The 18868-nt window shown below is 52.9% G+C and overlaps 2 protein-coding genes and 1 long non-coding RNA gene across 6 annotated transcripts in view; 1 reads left to right on the top strand and 2 right to left on the bottom strand.

The window, feature by feature from the left end:
* AP3D1 (adaptor related protein complex 3 subunit delta 1) overlaps positions 1 to 9571 on the bottom strand; it is a 33584-nt gene extending 24013 nt beyond the window's left edge. The window contains exon 1 of one of the 4 annotated variants that reach the window (XM_070793182.1): positions 9256 to 9571. In XM_070793182.1, coding sequence (XP_070649283.1) covers positions 9256 to 9351 — 96 coding nt within the window. In that variant the 5' untranslated portion in view covers positions 9352 to 9571. Of the gene's footprint in view, positions 1 to 8761; positions 9078 to 9255 lie in introns of those variants that run through there. The other 3 variants (XM_019964543.2, XM_070793181.1, XM_019964541.2) reach the window with 3 other exon arrangements.
* A 3683-nt stretch (positions 9572 to 13254) lies between these two features.
* LOC139184109 (uncharacterized) lies at positions 13255 to 14891 on the bottom strand. Its single transcript, XR_011567577.1, has 2 exons — positions 14476 to 14891; positions 13255 to 13711 (listed from the first exon to the last, which is right to left on the bottom strand). It is a non-coding gene; the product is annotated as an uncharacterized lncRNA (long non-coding RNA).
* JSRP1 (junctional sarcoplasmic reticulum protein 1) lies at positions 14892 to 18788 on the top strand. Its single transcript, XM_019964538.2, has 7 exons — positions 14892 to 15021; positions 16006 to 16158; positions 16561 to 16598; positions 16760 to 16889; positions 17245 to 17412; positions 18047 to 18138; positions 18234 to 18788. Exons 2-7 carry the CDS (start codon positions 16041 to 16043, stop codon positions 18699 to 18701), a joined length of 1014 nt encoding a protein of 337 aa, XP_019820097.2. The 5' UTR covers positions 14892 to 15021; positions 16006 to 16040; the 3' UTR covers positions 18702 to 18788.
* The last annotated feature ends 80 nt before the right edge of the window (positions 18789 to 18868 follow it).

The raw sequence follows: 18868 nt of genomic DNA, 5'->3' as shown, positions 1-18868 counted from the left end.
TCCCTGTAAAACCAGCACTCTGCAGAGAACACAACAGAATCCAGAGTGTCTGCAACACACCATCCACAATGTCTGGGTCACAGTCCATAATTATTCAAATCTGAAACAGAAGGGCTTCCCCAGTGACTTAGTGGTAAAGAACCCGCCTGCCAATGCAGGAGACAGGTTCGATCCCTGGTCCGGGAAGATCCCACACGCCACAAGTCATCTAAGTCTGTGTGCCGCAACTACCGAAGTCCATGTGCCTTAGAGCCCATGCTCCACAAGGGAAGCTGCTGCAATGAGGAGCCCAAGCGCCACAACTAGAGAGCAACACCCACTCCCCACAACCAGAGAGAAGCCGCGCGGCAACAAAGACTAAAAAAAAAAACACATGCTTAACTTTAAAAAAAACTAGAAACGAAAAATATAACCTATATCCAAGAAGAAAAACAAAAGATGGCCAGCAAAGACCAACCCTGAGATGTCTCTGGGGATGGAATGAACATACAGAGATTTCAACTCAGCAACTGTAACCATGTTCTCAGGGCCAAAAAGAAAACATACTCGTAATGAATAAAAAGAGGACATCTCACAGAGAAAGGAAAGCTACACAGAACCAGGTGGAATCCTGGGAAGGGAAACAGCAGGGACTGAGGAGGGAGCTGAAGCTGAGGAGAGGGGTGGCAGCACGACGGTGGGACAAGAGGGACGCCTTGAACACAGCAGAGTCAGAAAAGAGTGCAATAAAGGTGCAGCAAGCGTGCACCTGAGACCCAGGGAAGCAAGGACAGAGAAAACAGCCGGAAAACAGCTCAAGTCTACCCAAATTTGGTGAAAGACACGAACTAACAACTTCCATAAACCTAACGCCGGTTCTCCGCAATATGAAACACAAAGGAAAATCACACCCAGACACATCACAGCAAACTGCTGAAAACTGAGACTAAGGAGACAGTCTTCAGAGCAGCCAGAGTAGCAGCCAGGAGGAAGCCCTGAGCTGGGGCAGGCGGGGGCTCAGGGCTCCCCACCCAAGACTGCCCCTCAGAGACGGAGGAAGAGTAACCACCTCCCCCATAGCGACCCTGCACCTCAGAGCACCCCTGGGGCAACAGCTGAGCCCACAGAAGTGACTGACCCGAGGAAGGAAGACCCTTCCTCAACACTAATTTTTAGCCACAACACAAGTGCACAGCGCACAGGCTTGGGGTTCCTACAGGCAGGACAGGGAGGGAAGGACTGTAAAATATTAAAAGGATCTGCTTCACTCAGGAGTGTTTAAATATTTATCTAAAACAGAGTTACACATACAAAGTTAAAGTAAGGAACATGGGAGAAAACAGTATATTAGTCTTTGTAATCTTATTTACATGCAGCATTGCTCAAGATGAGGTCTTTTTTCTCCTTTTTACAAAGAAGAAAAAAAAAAGGCCAGGGTGTACAAAGGATCTAGATCTGGTAAATTACACAGGCAGACGTAGGAGATATTGCAGGGAGGGTCCCAGACCACCGCAATACAACGAATATCGCAATAAAGTGAGTCACACAAACTAGGTGGTCTCCTGGCGCACATAAAAGCTACGTTCACGCTATGCTGTAGTCTGCTGAATGCACCACATCACTGTGTCTAAAAAAAACAACAAGCACACACCTTAATTAAAAATACTTTATCGTGGGACTTCCCTGGTGGTCCAGTGGCTAAGATTCTGAGCTCCCAATGCAGAGGGTCAGGGTTTGATCCCTGGTCAGGGAACTAGATCTCGTGTGCCACAAATAAGACCTGGTGCAGCCAAATACAATTTCAATGCAAAAAAAACCCACTAACCATCATCTGAGGCTTCAGCAAGCCATCTTTTTTGGGGGAACAGGGCAGGATCTTAGTTCCCTAACCAGAGATCAAACCTGGGCCCTCAACAGTGAAAGCACAGAGTCCTAACCACTGGACCATCAGGGAATTCCCAGCAAGCCATATTTTTGCTGGTGAGGGTCCTGCCTCCATTGTGGACTGGGTGGTTGTGGCAGAGTCTTAAAACCAGTCAACAGTGAAGTCTGCAGAGTCAATGGCCTCTTCCTTTCACAGATGGCTTCTCCATCACATCCAATGCTATCTGATGGCATTTTACCCACAGGAGAACTTCCTTCACAGCTGGAGTTGATTTTCCCAAACCCTTATCAACTAAGGCACATAATATTCCACCTGCTTTGTTATCACTTCCACAAGTGATCGTGCCATGTCTTATGTGGGTGAGGTTTGTGGAGCCCCAAGACAATTTTGAGAGTAACACCAGATTTGCTGACCGCAGATCACCATCACATAATAACTGTGAAAATTCGTGAAAATTACCAAAACGTGACTCAGAGACACAAAGTGAAGGAATGCTGTTGGAAAATGTGGCAACATGCTTGCTCACTGTGGGGTCACCAGAGACCTTCCATTTGTGAAACACGCAATACATGGAAAGCATGATCAAGGGGAAAGCAGTAAAATAAGGTCTATCTGTATTAAAACAAAAACTAGAAGCCATTTTAAGATCAAAATGGCATTTTAATATACATGGCTATGTGTCCTTAACACTTGTTTCAAAAACAGAAGTTGGTAATGCGAACATGATGCAATTCTCACCCCTCGGCCTGTTCTGAGCAGCCACACTTCACCACGGAGCACACAATGCTGAGATGGATGTGCAACCACAAATTTATCCAGAGCAAAGGACACACGCCTGGTATGAACCCGGCAGCTATAGCCATCCAACCCTGTCTGCTCAGAAGAGCCCCCTGGGTCACTTAAGACACCCCAAGATCCCCAGAGGAGTGGGGTCAGACCTCGAGGGGTCGACACAAAAGCTGCCCCTGACCCTGATGGGTTGGCAGCATCAAAAACCACACACCTGGACCAGGGAATCTTTTAAAAAGACTTCTTTTCTTAAAGAGCAGTTGTAGGTTCACAGCAGAACTGAGTGGCAGGTAGAGATTCCTGGCTCGCCCGCCCCTACGTATGCACAGCCTCCCCAGCAGTGCACATCTGTACAATCGATGAACGCACACAGACACGTCATGGCCCAGGATCCACAGCTGGTGTCAGGGTTCACTCTGTGGGTCTTGACAGATGTATGTGCACTGATAGGCACCCAGGGTCACTGTATTACTGAACAGAGTCACTGTCCTAAACCCCGCTGGCCCTGCCCATCCCCCCCTCCCCATAACCACTAATCCTTCTACAGAGCTCCGCCTTTTCCAGAACACCCCAAAGCTGGAATCACAGTGTGGAGACTTTTCAGACAGTTTCTTCCACTTAGTCATGTGCGTTTAAGGTTCCTACCTATCTTTCTGGGGCTTGATGACTTCTAACCCAAGTAAGCAGCATCGTCAGGATGATCTGTCCACCTCCTGGAGGACATCATCTCACTTGCCTGGTCCACTGACATTTCCAAGAGGTTCTCTCCGAATTGTTATAAATATGTGGGTCTTGCCATCACCCTCAGCTGCCTGCAGGGTCCCCGGCTCTGGGCCCAGAACCCCTCGACCCTGCTCCTGTAAGCAGCAGTCCTCAGACTCCTGGGGGAGGGGAGTTACTGGACATGGTTGAGGTCATCACCAGAGATGGACATCTATTACGACAAGGGACCAAAGAAGGCTGTCTCTGTCACTCCATCTACATTGCCAGCAACAACCAGCTGCCATCTACTACGATCATCACTTCAGTAAGAAAATACACTTTAACCCCAAAATGTAGGCAAGGCAAGTCAGTATCAGAACAAGAGAATTCTGACAATGTACAAGCTGGCCCACAATGAGGACACTCCCCCAGGGAGGCCATACCTAGGGAGACAGCAAGAGGGGGTGAACCCGTCTTGCCTGTGCCCATCGCAGGCCCAGGACTCAGCGTGGATCAGCTGCAGGGGCCACAGTCAAGTCTCAGACTTTCCAACCTCCCATCCCATCTCTCAGCGAGGTCCCACAGCAAGGTTCCCAGAGAGGCAACCGCGCCCCCAGGGGATGCCAGGCCCCACCTGGGACATCTGTGTTCATCAGGACTGGGGGCTCCTGGCACGTGAAGGAGCCAGGGAGGCTGCTCCACACCCCAGTGCCCAGGATGGCCCTCTACCCTGAGGATGACTAAGTCCCTGTGTCCACAGTGCCGAAGGGGGAACCGGCCTTGAGCCTGCCTTAGCCACCTGTAGCCTTTCAACCTCCTGGAGCCCTCACGCAGCTGGGTATCCTCAGGGGCCACACAGACCCCGCCCCCCCCAAGACTCGGTCCTCACAGCTGCCGCCACCCATGGCATCTAGGCCTAGAATGTACCCTTGAAAACTCCCCCAAGTGAGGGGACAAATGCACAGAAAGAGGCCCAAATCCTGAAGAGACAGCTTCACGGAGTCAGCAAAAGGCGCCACGCCAAGGAGAGGGAAGGCAGGGAGGCCCCGGAGCTGCTGCTCGAAGCAGAAGCCATAGCAGCCCTTGTGGTGGCCACGGCCCAAGAGGACACAGCCAGGGGGAGGCTGAGGCTGCTCCCACTCCCACCACCGTGGCCCGCCCTCCTGTACACAGTGGCACATAATTGCCCCAGGTGGGAAACAAGCCAGATGTCCAGCAACAGTCCAATGGATAAAGGAACCCTGGTGTAGACAGGCAACACACCCCTGTCGGTGACGGAAATGAACAAGTCATGATGGCCCTTTCCCATGGCAGAGAGTGGCAGCGGCCGCTGCAGATGACCAGAAGCAAGCAAGACTGTCCAGGGACACACATATTAGGGAGAAAGCTCTGAGCAAAGCAAGGAAATGACATGCAGAGAACTTAGCATGATTACTATCACAATACTTACACTGTACAACATTTAATTCAGGGCAGGTGCATCACATTCTGCACAGTAAGAATTAGAGAAAAACAGCACAAATCTGGAAGACACACCCTGTGGGCTGCCTAGGAAACACTGACCATTTCCCGCCCTGCCCCCAACCAACCCTGTGACCCTAGTGGGGTCCCACAACTCAGTTGGGTTCTGACACACTCTGCCAGGAGTCAGCACAGACCCCACAGGTCTGCCCCCTCCGCACACACCAGCCAGCTGTAAATCAGGGTTCCCAGAACCCCCCTTGCCTCAGGGAAGCACTTACTTATGTTTTCCAGCTTATTACATAGTAAGGGCACAACAAAGCAAACAGATGGACAGCTGGCCAAAGAGGCAAGGGGGGCAGGGCGCAGGGGCCCAGAGGCAGGACTTCCGCCCTCACAGCAGGCAGTGTGCCACCCCGCACACAGGTGCTTTCACCAACAAGAATCTCCCTGAACCCCACACTTCAGAGACTCTCATGGAGGCTTCATCACAAATACATGATCCATCGTTAACTCCACCTGCAACCCCTCCTCCTTCTCTAGAGGACTGGAGGGGAGTGTCTGAAAGTTCCAAGCTTCAAACCATGGCCTGGTCTTTCTGGTGCCCCAGTCCCAGAGTCACCTCATCAGAACAAAAGACACCCCATCTCCCAGGAAACCCCAAGAGACTCAGCAGCTTGGGGCCAGGAACCAGGGGCAGAGACTGAACACCCCAACCGGGATGCTCCCAGTTACTTCTGTTGCCTAGGAAGCTACAAAGGCTCCCGGAGCTCTGCCACAGGAGCAGGGACAGGCCTCCTTATCTCACAACAGCACAGGGTCCAACAACACAGTGACAGCACAGGGAACAAGGGACACCTAGATGAAGGGGCAGCATTATGGAATCCAGAGGAATTTTCCTTACCAATTATGGTCAGGGGATCCCGCGCCTAGGGGACACTGGGGCGTATCTGGGAACACTGTGATTATCAAGACTGGGGGAGGCCTGGCATCACACAGGTGGGGCCAGAGACGCTGCTCAACACCCCACAGTGCCCAGGACAGCCCCCCTCAAAGGATGACCCAGAATGACGTCAGCAGTGCCAAGGGGGAGACACCCTGACTCAAGTAACAACTTGTTTACTAAACTTCCTATCTTTAGTCTCCTCGGAAGTTTTTAAAATAGAAAGTCTTACAGAATAACCAAAAGCATGGCACCAGACACAACACAGGCTTCAGTAACTGTCCCTAGGGCAAGGAGCGGCAACCCTGCACGCACCTCACGGCCCGAGGAGCCCCACACACCCTGGCAAGGACTGAACCCCAGGAAACTGCATTTCTGAGGTCAGAGACTCTAGAATAACAGCACTTCGTACAGTTCAATCTTAATCCCAGATTATGCCCAATTTCAAAATACCACTCCACAGTTAACCCTTGGTGTTGCAGGGGACTGGTTCCAGACCCTCAAAGACCAGAATCCTCAGACACTCCAGTCCCTCGTATACAATGAACTTCTACATGATGTACACACATCCTCCCGTTCACTTTAACTCATTGCGAGATGACTTACAACACGTGACCCAATGTAAGTGCTGTGTATTCAAATAGTTGCCTGTGTGCAGCAAATTCAAGTCTTGCTTCTTGGAACTTTTTGGAATTTTTAAAAATATACTTTCAATTCAGTTGGTGAATGCAGAACCTATGGATACACACAGCCAACTATACACAATTAGGACTGAATTTTTCAAGTTCAGAAACTTCAGTTGAGTGGGTTAGACGCAAGCTCAGACCCCACACAAAAACTGACACTGACAACTGCAAGGTGCCACCTGATGGAGTGAGCTGGGACACAGACAAAGTGGAACCCACTAGATTGCTGGGGGCGGGGGAGGCGTGCACCCACACTCAGAGGGTCGGTCCTCAGGGGCATGGACAACACTCAGGAACGGCTGCCACCATAACAGGGAAGACCAGCACAAAACCTTAACAGACAGAATCTCCCTCAAGTTCTATTCACAGAAAAAAACTCTCAAACTGATTTCTGGGAAGAAGTATTTTACCTTCTCACTTTCATTAACACTGAGCTTATTACAAAAAGTTATGCATATAATTTAAAAAGACTGAAAGAAAAGGTTTCCCCCCAAATATGAAAAGTACTCATAAGAATTCAATGTTGAAAATCATTTGTTTTTTCCTAGTTATACACAAGTTTCAGAAGCAAGGACACTCCCAAGCGACTCTCCTCACCTGCCCACATGACCTGGTGCTGTATATCAAGGATTGTAACTCAAGCACCCCAGAAAGATGGGAATCAGCCCATTATTTTTCAAACTTCTTTGACTCACTGTAAAAAGCACGTTTTCCATGGTAACCCCACTCACAGGCATGCACACGCTTAGTACCACAAGCAGAAGCAAAAGTTTCACAGTTACTCTGCCAGGGGTCCGGACTTCCTGGATTCCTCTTTGGGGAGCTCACAGAAGCCTGCGTTATAGGCACTCAACAAGAAGGGGAGGTAGCCGTCCCTCCCACTTTACACTAGGGAACTCTCCCCAGGTCACTCAAATACGACCAAGAACCTGGATTTGGGTCTCACAAAGGTCACATGCTAAATCATGATGCCATTCCATCTGGCTTTTTTTAAAGTCACTGCCAAGCCTCACTTCCATGGTGCCACAACAGGAGTTCTAAGCTACAATCTATTATAAACAGTAAACTCTGAGGAAAAACCACACTGCTGCCAGTCTTCCTTGGAATAGGGGGGTGGTTTGGGAGCTAAGAGTAACCCCATAGCTGCCTGCTGTGCTCCCCAACATCTGGAGCCAGTCATGACCGACCAGACCACGGCTCTTCTGATGAGGGACCCTTGAATCCTGAGCCACATCCCGTGGGAATTGCCCACAGGCCTGGACAGCATCTGCGTGGAACCCAGCCACCACCACCATCAAAACGCCAAATAATGGGCTCCAAGCCTGAGGACTGAGCCATCAGTTCCTACCAATTCCGAGTGAATAGAGCACGATTCAGGGCACTGCCCCTGATGACAGGCTTGCACCCTAAAAAGCAGACGCCATTAAGTGGAACTCGCATTTCTCCAGGGCAAAGACCCTCGGCCCCTCCTCAGAATCTCGGAACACACTGCTCAATAACACCCACTACCGGAGGCGGATCAGGAGGTCAACCAGCACAGAAAAAGAAATCTGAGGGCACAAACTCCTTTCACATATTTGCTTTGCCATGCCCTGGGGTCCGAAATGCAGGCCGACCAGCTACTCTTTCAAAGAGAAACTAAAGATCAGACCAAGAGTTCACTACTGTTGTGACCAGCGGAACTGGCCAGAGTGTCTAACACGATGCAAAACCTAGATGTAGCCAAAGAAGGGAAGGTGGGCGAGTTACAGAAATGAACCAAAATAACCTAATTACATTTCAGCGAGGTCACACCCGTTCTGAAAAAGTGCAACAGAGGCAGGAACTCAGGCTCTCCACAGGACAGCGCCCGGGGCTCTTGGTGCCTGCCAGCGAATTCCTTAATGTCCCCGCACCTTTCTCTCGGCCCTGCTGGCTTCCCCGGCGCCATTGTGAGGGCCGGGCAGGTGGCACCTGGTCGTGGGACCTGTCCGACAGCTGCTCTCCATCGGGGAGCCTCACTCTCAGGCAAGGAAAAGGGGACTTGCTCCAGCCTGCCATTGTGTAAGTGCAGGTTTGGGTCTCCCTCCCCGGAAGCCAGAGGTCTGGTGGTCACTAACTGTCCCCATTCCTCCTAAATCTAGGTCACAGGGTGGCGGGAGGGAAGAAAATGGTGACCACTGTTACAACATTACTTCTGGAAAACCTTTTCCCCTCTGGCTTTCGGGTGTCTAGTTGAAGTCCGCTTCCCTATTCCAGGACTCCTGAGCTGCTTCCTTATTTTGGCCTAGAACGTCGGCTGCCCCACCCCTTACCCACTAGGAGGGGCGGCCCCACCTTCTGGGGGACTCGAGCCCAGGAGGCAAGGCCAATTCCGGACCAGACACCGGGGAGCAACCTGGACGTGCGTTTATCCCAGAAGGGGTTTCCTCCGGGGGCAGCCCGCAGAAGAGGAGGGTCCCCCAACAAGGAGTCCAAGGCCTGGGGCGGGGCAGGGGGCTCTGCATCTCTTTTGAGCAAGAGATACCACAAACACATTCAAGATCGGAGATCCGCCGCTAGCGAGGGTGAGGACCTGCGAAGTCTCTTCCAGACCACCCTCGGGGAGCGGGAGACGGGCCCCCAACTCCAAGAGGATAAACTGAGGCTCGGAGAAGGAACGGGCAGAGGTGCGGAGGTCGAGGCCGCAGGCAGACGGGGCTCCAGCCGGGAGCGGGGCCGCGGGGGCGGGCGGGGGGCCGGAGTCAGGGGCAGAGCCGGGAACCGGGTCGGGTCGGACTGGGTCAGAGTCAGGGCGAGAGTCCGGGCCAGGGTCGGCGCGCTGGGATCACCTCGTCCTCCTTGTGGTTGCGGATGCCGCGCACCAGATCCTGCAGATTCTTGTCGAACATGCGGTCGATGCTGCCCTTGACCATCTTGAGGGCCATCGCGGCGGCCGCCGCCGGGCTCGAGCCCCGGGAGGCCCACGGCCGACCGCCCTGAGGGAGCCCAGGGGCCGCGCTTGCCGCCCGCGGAGCGCTGTGCTGCCGGCCGCCGCGGCGGGGCGGACTCCCAGGCCAGGTCGGCGGCGGGTGGCGGGGCGGCGGCGGCAGCGACCCGCTCGGCAGGCCGCGCTCCCCACCACTCCGGCTCCGCGCCGCGCCGCTTGCAAATGGCGGACAAGATGGCGGCCGGTCAGCTGACGGCGGGAGCCCAGGACCGGCGGCCCGCCCCCGGAAGCCCCGCCTCCCTATAGGCCCTGCCTCTTCACGCCTAGACGCCGCGTTTCCCTGACGACGCCAGGCCGTCCAATGGAAAAGCAGACAACGGCCTCCGGGCGGCTCAGCCACGCCCCCTGCGTGTCAGCGCTCTTCCCCCTCATAGGTCAGTGACCTCCGGAACTCCACCTACTTCCCCGTTCCGGAATGTTACCACGCCCTCTGTGCGCGCCTTCTTGCCCCACCTCTCAACTCTGTGACAGACGTGGGCGGGGCCTGCTGTGGGCGGGGCGCCCACGTGGAGCTTCTCGAAGAGGTTCCCTGAGAAGAACGTAGCTCCGCCCTTTCTGATTCTAAAAGCTGACTTTGTCAGAGAACCTCCAAATCCCGCTCCGCGGCGGACCGGTCTCGTACATCCTGCACGTGTCACAAAATTCTGTGATATGGGGAGTATATTATATGGGCAGAAAGATTGATGGCAGGAGGAGAAGAGCAATGAAGTATGAAACGGTTGGATGGCATCATCAACTCAATGGACATGACTGAGCAAACTCTGGGAGATAATGCAGGACAGGGAAGCCTGGCATACTGCTGTCCATAGGGACACAAAGAGTTGGACAAGATTGAGCGAGTGAACAACAGGAATTAACGTGCCCATGTGGAGAAATTGAAATCCAGAGATAGGACTTCAACCCATTCACTCGTTCTGTGCTGTGCTTAGTTGCTCAGTCGTGTACAACTCTTTGCGACCCGATGGGCTGTAGCCCGCCAGGCTCATCTGTCCATGAGATTTCCCAGGCAAGAATACTGGAGTGTGTTGCCATGCCCTTCTCTAGGAGATCTTCCCAACCCAAAGATCGATTGTCGGTTTCCCATATTGTAGGCAGATTCTTTACCGTCTGAACCACCAAGGAAGCCCAATTCACTCCTTCAACTAACATTTATTGAGTGCCTACTGTGTCCTAGGCCTGGCAAGTGAATGAGATACACTTGGTTCCTGCCCACCAGAATCCACCATGAAAAAAGTAAAAAAAGCAAGCCACAAACTGGGGTAAGATATTTAATACATATATTGGAAAAGATTTATATCCACAATATAGTTAAACAGAAAATAAAGCAGAACCAAACAAAAATTCCTACAAATTGTGAAGAAAAAGACAACCCAGTTAAAATATGGCACAAGTTGTGAATACACACTTCACAAAAGAAGATATGCACATGGCCAATAGGATGCCCTATCTCAGTCATAAAGGAAAAGTAAAGTTAAATCACACTGAGGGGGGCTTCCCTGGCAGTCCAGTGGTTAGGACTCCATGCTTCCACTGCAGGGGACACGTGTTCCATCCCTGGTCTGAGAACTAAGGTCCCACACATCGCAGGGTGTGGCCTAAACTTAATTTTGGCCGTATCTTTTAAAGCTAATATATGTATGCCCTTTGACCCAACAAGTCTACCACTGTTCCCAACAGGAAAGCATGAATACATCCACCAAAGACTGGAACAAGAATGTTCACAGTAACTGTATGTCAGTCAACAACTCAGTCAAAAGGATCCAAATATCTATCAACAGAAAATGGATACATAACTCTCTGGTATAACTTTGCAGCAAGGAAAAGAACAAAGTACTAACAGAGAACAAAATAGGTGAAGTACACAGACACAATGTTGAACGTAATAAGCCGAACATAAAGGAGTGTACACAGCATGCTTCTACTGATATGATGCCCAGTTTCATGCAGAATTAATCTATGGCAGGGTCTTCCCTGGCAGTCCAATGGTTGGGGCTCCATGTTTGATCCCTGCTCGAAGAACAAGGATCCTGCATGCTATGAGGTGCCAAAATTAATCTATGATGAAAGATTAACGTGCATGCACAGTTGCTCAGTCATGTCCAACCCTTTGCAACCCCATGGACTGCAGTCCACCAAGCTCCTCTGTTCATGGAATTCTCCAAACAGGAATACTGGAGTGGATTGCCATTTCCTACTCTGGGGGACCTTCCCAACCCAGGGATTGAACCCATGTCTCCTGCCTTGGCAGGCAGATTCTTTTACCACTACACCACCTGGGAAGCCCCAGCTTAAGTAACATCATAGGTTAAACAAGTATACAAGGGAGAACTGAAAACTGGATAAAATAGGTTCTGGCATAACCACACAATGGATTCCTGACCAGCTATTTAAAAAGAACCGTAGTTGGTAAATCATTGCTATGGGAATTGCCCTTCCACCCTAAACAACTAGGGAACTGGACAAAATATATAAAACACTGGTTTTCAGACAGCATACAATAGGCAGTGGAGAGAGGGAGGAAACAAACAGGATGAGCCCCAGAGCTGCCCCAGAATTCTGTCTGTAAGTGATTTCCAGGCTGTAGGTCAGGGAGGGGAAACCCAAACAGAACACAGAGTTTTCATAGTCTGAGGAAACAGAGATGGGAGGTGACAGAGGTCAAGGTGGCTGGAGGGTGGTATGCTGGAGAACAGGGAACTATTTTAAGAAACTGCTCTTAAATTTTCACAGGGGTGCCCTCAGGTCTTTGTTTGAATATCCAGCTATAAGTGCATGTGGTGAAACTTCAGGAGGCCAGGCAAAGAATAAGGCTGGGAAAAGGACAATCCCTGAGAGCTCATCTATAGTGGGACTGCTTGGAGAACCTGCCAGCAAAGGTGGAGAGGGACTTCTCTGGTGGTCTGGTGGCTAAGTCTCCGTGTTCCCAATGCAGGGGGCCCAGGTTTGATCCCTGGCCAGGGAACTAGATCCCACATACTGCAACTAAGACCCAGAGCAGTCAAATAAAAATAATTATTATTTTTTTAAAGGTGCAGTTAGTTCATTGAGTCTGTGAGTCATCCAGTAGGGACCTCAGAAATTTTGTGCTTCATTGTAGAATGAAGTCTATTCTAACTGTTTTGGTCTTTTTTTTTTTTGGCCACATAGCATGTGGGATCTTAGTTCCCTGACCAGGGATCAAACTCATCTCCCCTGCGGTGGAAGCGTGGAATCTAAATACTGGACCGCTGGGAAAATCCTGAGATTGATTTTACATCATATTTGAAGTAAAACAATAGTATATGGAGAATGGGAGGTACAAATAGAAATGTAACCTTGTAAGGGTCTTATAAAATGTGCGAAGTAGTATGTTTTAACCCCAGTCAGATCCATAGAAATAGGAAGTAGTTGGTGGGGGCCAGGGGCTAGAGAGTTAGTCTTAAATAGGGCAGAATTTCAGTTTGGGAAGATGAGAAAGTTCTGGAGATGGATGGTGGGGGTGGTTGCCCAAGATTGTGAATGTACAACTGTCACTTAAAAATGGTTAAGATGGGGGCTTCCCTGGTGGTAGAGTGGATGAGAATCTGCCTGCCAATGCAGGGGACATAGGTTCAATCCCTGGTCCGGGAAGATTCCACATGCTGCAGAGCAACTAAGTCCGTGCACCACAATTATTGAGCCTGTTCTCTAGAGCCTGGGAGCTTCAACCACTGAGCCCATGTGCCACAACTCCTGAGTTCAGTGTGCCCTAGAGCTCATGCTCTGCAAGACAGTAGCCCCTGCTCACCTCCGTTACAGGAAAGCCCACACAGTAACACAGGAACGAAGACACAGTCGAACCAAAATAAATCAACAAATACACTTTTTAAATGACAAAGTTGGTTTCCTTTACTGATTGGCTGGACTGAGTGGTATGTGTTCGACGATTGACTAAACAAACGTGGATATGTGACCAGGTGGGATGTAGAGCTGCCGTTTGTGTGTCACTCACTCAGTCATGTCCGACTCTTTGCATCCCCATGGACTGTAGCCTGCCAGGGCCCTCTATCCATAGAATTCTCCAGGCAAGAATACTGAAGTGGGTTGCCATTTTCTTCTCCAGGAGATCTTCCCGTCCAGGGATGGAACCCAGGTCTTCCTGCATTGCAGGCGATTTCCTTAGGAAGCCCATCAGTTCAGTTCAGTTCAGTTGCTCAGTCGTGTCTGACTCTTTGTGACTCCATGGACTACAGCAAGCCAGGCTTCCCTGTCCATCACCAATGCCTAGAAGTCCATAGGATCCAGCAATCCCACTTCTGGGCATATATCCAGACAAAACTCTAAATCAAAAAGATGCATGCACCCCAGTGTTCATAGCAGCACTGTTCACAATAACCAAGACATGGAAACAATCTAAGTGTTCATTAACAGAGGAATGGATAAAAATATGGTATATACAACATTCAATATAGACATATACATATTGTATATTCATATACAATATGGTATATATACAATGGAATATTAGTTAAAATAAAGAATGAAATACTGTCATTTGCAGCAACATGGATGGACCTAGAGATTATCACATTAAGCAAAGTAAGTCTCCATGGGGTTGCAAAGAGTCAGGCCTGACTGAGCAACTATCACTCACTCAAATTAAGAAAGAGAAAAACAGATACCATATGATATTGCTTATATGTGGAATCTAAAACATGACACAAATGAACATACCTATGAAACAGACTCACAGACATAGAGAAGAGACTTGTGGTTGCCAAGGGGGAGGAGGAGCGGGGGAGGGAAGGATTGAGAGTTTGGGATAAGCAGATGCAAATATTATATATAGGATAAACATCAAGGTTCCAATGTACAGTGCAGGGAACTATATTTAATATCCTGTGATAAACCATAATGAAAAATAATGTGAAAAAGAGTTTATGTATAACTGAGTTAATTTGCTGTACAGCTGTGCAGCAAAAATTAATACAATAGTAATTAATACTATTAATATAATAGTAAACCAACTATACTTCAATTAAGGGAAAAAAAAAAAGCAGCTCACATTTGAGTGGTTGTTTAACCCAGATAAACTCATTCTCACCTCACTGCCCGCCAGGAGGAAATGACCCCACTTTCCAGACGAGGAAACCGAGTCCTCTGAGCTGAGCCTGGCCCGAGCCAGTGGGTAGAGCCTGGATTCCCTTTGATGGTGCCATCCTCCTCCAGGAAGCCCTCCCTGATGGGCCCTGACTCCACAGGGCTGCGATCCTTTAGCTGCTGCAGAGCCCGGGACACAAGAGTTGCTTATAAAGGCGAGGTAACCATGCTTTGTGGGTGCTCTCACCCCCCGCAACCCTCTTTTCCAAGGCTGAGAGACAGAAAGCAACGTTCCCAGGGTCACTGTGGCAGGCCTGGCAATGATTCTATGTTGGTGGGGGTGGGGCCACCCCTCCACCAATGCCTGGCCCTGCTCTGAGGTAGGGGTGTGCTCCCCCCAGGGACCTCAGGCCAGCCCTCCTCCCCCTCCCACAGCAGGCCGAGGAGCTGATTGGCCCACAACACAGCCTCCAGCCACCTGCTGCTGTCTGTCTGGGGCCACCCTACCCGCGCTCCATGCTGTCCACCAGGCCCAGCGTGGCGACTGTGGGTAAGAGGGGCACAAGGAGGCCTGGGAAGATATGGGGGGGGTTCCCCAGGATCTGGGAGGGCACCCCTGAGATCCACGGGGGTGTCCTCGACTCCAGCGGCTGCCCCCACACACCCCTAGGGGCACTCCCCACCCATAGGTCTCCCCCACCGACTGCTCTGGCCCCAGGGAAGGGTCCCCTTTCTGCCCAGGGATGGGTCACCCTAACACTGGTGCCAGGGACACCGGGGATTCCAAAAAACAGGGCTGTGGGAGCCAACGGATGGGGTTTGGCTCCAGTTCTGCACAACCTCTGGTCCACAGCTCCACCTTCAGCCTGTTTCTTCATCTGCCCTATGGGGATGGCATAGAGGAGGCAGGGACCCCAGGGTTGGGGGTGGGAGGCCCGGAACCCCCTCCCCCTGCCTGTCATGGCCAGAGTCAGGCTGGTCCTGGCTGCTGGGACTTGAGCTCCAACACCCACGGGGTCTGGAAGGAGGCTAGGTGCCAGGAATGAGGGGTAAGGATGACCCAGAGGGAGACCCCAGGGGAACAAGGGCCTAGGAGGGGCTGGGCCCCTAGCCGGCCTGCCCTGCTGGCCTTGGGCACCGGATAAAAATAGTCCCTGGTCTCAGAGAACATGAGCTGACCCTGGGGCCAAGGGTTCCGGTTTAGGCTCTGTGCTCGCTTCTGTGTGACCATGGGCAGGACCCAGCCTGCTCTGGGCCCCAGCGGTCTCTGCTGTGTGCACAGGAATACTGGAGCCCGTAGAGGTTGGCCTATCCAGAGGGGTCCCAAGACAGACCTGGGGGGATGTCAAGGAGAGTGCCTGCTGGAGGGCTGTCGGGCCATGTCCTGTGCAAGTGTGAAGTTACCAGGGAAGGTGGCTCCAGGCAAAGGGACAAGCCAGGGTGGTGGTGTGCGGAGGCAAGGAGCTCCCTTCTCCAAGAGGCAAGCCCAGGCCCATAGCAGGGGCTCAGGCTGCCTCTTCCCCCCTCCCCTTAGCCTGACTCTGGGCCTGCTGCTGCTCAGCCATCTCCATGGCAACCAGGGCCATGGAGGAGCTGGATGGAGGCCTGGGCAGCTGTCAAGTGGATGAGGACCTCTCTGCACTGGCTGACCCTTGTCCCAGCCGGCCTCAGGAGGACAGTGTGCGAGGTACCGGAGAAGGTGCCGGGGGAGGAAGCCCACACCCCCATCCTCCTTCTGAGTCAGGTGGCCCACCTTCAGAAACCAGGACTTGGACTTCCACAGTGGACTGGCTTAAACCATGCTCCTTGTTTCCAACCTCTGTGCCCATTAGTGTCCTGGGGGATTGGGGGGGGGGTTGTAAAGATCCCAGAAAACACAGATGCTGGGCCACACAGGTCAGGGTTTGGATCCTGGCTTGCCAGTGACCTGCTGTGTGCTTTTGTGCAAGGCTGTCTCTGGGTCTGTCTACTTTCTAACCTGTAAACTGGGGGATCTCCTGTCCCCAGCCCCTCACCCAGCAGAACCCAACAGAAAGTGGGATCTGGGGGTCCCCACGACTTTGACTCTCCCCTCTTTTTCCACCAACAGCAACATCCAGGTTGGCTGACTCCAGCAGCCGGTCCCATGTGAGTTAGCGGGGGTGGGGGTGGGGGTCCTCCCTCTGGGTTTCAGCCCAAGGTGCTCCTGGAGTAGGGAGGTGCTGGCTTAAAAGGGTGGGTTTCTGCAGCCCCTGGGAAGGTTCAGTCTCCCTTAGAAGGAACATCCAGGATGACACGTGTCCCCACAGGATTCTCAGGAGCGGGTGACTGAGGGCAGCCCCACAGGCAGTGTGGACACCAAGCCCAAGAAGATGGAAAAGGAGCCTGTGTCCAAAGTGACCTCAGGAGCAGGGAAGGAGAAGCTGAAAGCAGGAGCAAGTGGGTTTGCAGGAGGCAGGGGTGAGGTGGGGGGATGGGTATGGACCAGCATGGGAGGGGAGGGTGGGTCTTTGGATCTGGGAGGATAGCCAGCATGGGGCTCCCGGCTGAGCGGTTTCCCGGCTGAAACTGAAAGGGCTGTGAGTCTCCGCTAATTCATGATAACACCAGCTTAGTTGCCACTAAGCTTCAGCTAATTATCTTCTGGAAAATTCTCTGCATCCCAGTGAAGCTGCCAAGCCGGCAGGGCTTAGTTTCTCAGCCCAGGGCCGCACAGCCGGGCAGAGCAGAGCTGACTTTAGCCGCAGGTCTGCCCCTTGCTGCCCCAGAACCCAGACAGCATTTGCTCCTGCAGCCCCCCGGAGCCCCGCACGGAAGAAGGCACAGACCGCATCGCCCCCGCAGCCGCCGCCGCCGCCGGCCCTGAGCGACGAGCTGCCCTGGGGAGACTTGACGCTCAACAAGTGCCTGGTGCTCGCCTCGCTCGTGGCGCTGCTGGGCTCCGCCTTCCAGCTGTGCCGCGGTGAGCCTCACACTTGGCTACTCCTTCCCGGAAGCACGGACACCCGACAGGGCGGGTCTGTGCGCCCCGACCCTAGGCGGTGCGCAGGCCGCCTGGATCTTGTAAGGGGTTCCTGGCGGCCCCCTGCACTTCTTGCTGGGCAGCGGACCTTGTGCACCCCCATGGTCCCGTAGGAGTCCCTCTATCCGGTACCGGTTCTGAGATCCCTCCATCCCCTTCTCCAACAGACCTTACAGGGAACTGCCTTCTCCCCCACCCTAGTAGGGACCTTGATGAACCTGCCTCACCACCCCATACCCTGGGCCTTGCATGCCCAGGAAGTGCCGTGTACACCCCCATTTCACAGTGTGTGGCTTTTCCTGTATGCTTCAGTGCTCCCATGGCCCTCAGAGAAACTGGAGCATTCTGGCACACCCTGAATGAGGGAGGTTTGAAGAGAAGCAGCAGTGGAGACCCGGAACCCCTTCCCAGGGCTGGAAGGGACCCAGCCTAGCCTCAGTGTACCCGGGTGGAAAGGGCTGGGTCCCCTTGCCTGTCCCCAGGAGGGGGGCTCTAGGGGATGGATGGTGTGCTGTGGTTCTCACTCCCGACTCCTGCCCCAGGCTGACTCGCATCCCCTCCTGTCCCCTCCCAGAGGCTGTGGCTAGGGATGTAGAAGCCCCCGCGCCTGTCCCTGAGTCGTGGGCCTCGTCAAGCTCGTCACCCAAGGGGCCAGCGTCAACCCTGGTAAGCTCTTCCTCAGTGGGCTCCTCACTGGGGGAACGGGCTTAAGCCATGGAATTGTGGCTGATCCCACCACCCTGCACTTGTCTGCATAACAGCCAAAGCCTGAGGCCTGGGCCCCCTCAGTGAGGCAGCCCGAGCCCCCCTCGAAGTTAGAGGAAAGGGTCCAGATTCCTAGGAGTGAAGAGGCTGCAGAGAAGGACGAATGGGAATCTGAAGAAGCTGCTGATGGGGAGCATGTGCCCCTCGCCGGCCGAGGGCCCAAGGAGAAGCTGAAGAAGGAGAAGCCTCGGAAGGAGAGGCCCGGGAAGGAGAAGCCACAGAAGGAGGAGAGGCCGAGAAAGGAGAAGCCACGGAAAGAGGAGAAGCCACGTGGTGCCAGGGAGCCCCAGGGGGCCCTACCGCGACGCTGGGAGGCCCGCGAAGGGGGCCATCGACCTTGGGGGCGAGACTCCGGAGCCCCAGAGGATAGGAAGAGGCAGGCCTGGGTCTCCCTGCGGCGCCCCGATGAGGAGGACCGGCCTCTGGGCCGCCAGAAGCGCCGTGCCGGCAAAGGCCGGGACTGAGTGAGACCGGGGTCGTGCGCGTGAGTTTCTGAATATCTGCTCTAGGTCCCTGCGGTTCCAGCTAAATAAACCAAGTGCTGCGGCCCCCTCATCGTCTGTTCCTTCTCACCAGGACCCCAGAACCTGCCCGGGGCCTGCGTGACGCGGATAAGGAGCTTTGGGTGGGG

Source organism: Bos indicus, chromosome 7 (genome assembly GCF_029378745.1).
Source record: "Bos indicus isolate NIAB-ARS_2022 breed Sahiwal x Tharparkar chromosome 7, NIAB-ARS_B.indTharparkar_mat_pri_1.0, whole genome shotgun sequence".
Lineage (NCBI taxonomy): Eukaryota > Metazoa > Chordata > Mammalia > Artiodactyla > Bovidae > Bos > Bos indicus.
The sequence above is the reverse complement of the archived record's forward strand: the minus strand, read 5'-3'. Positions and strand labels throughout refer to the sequence as shown.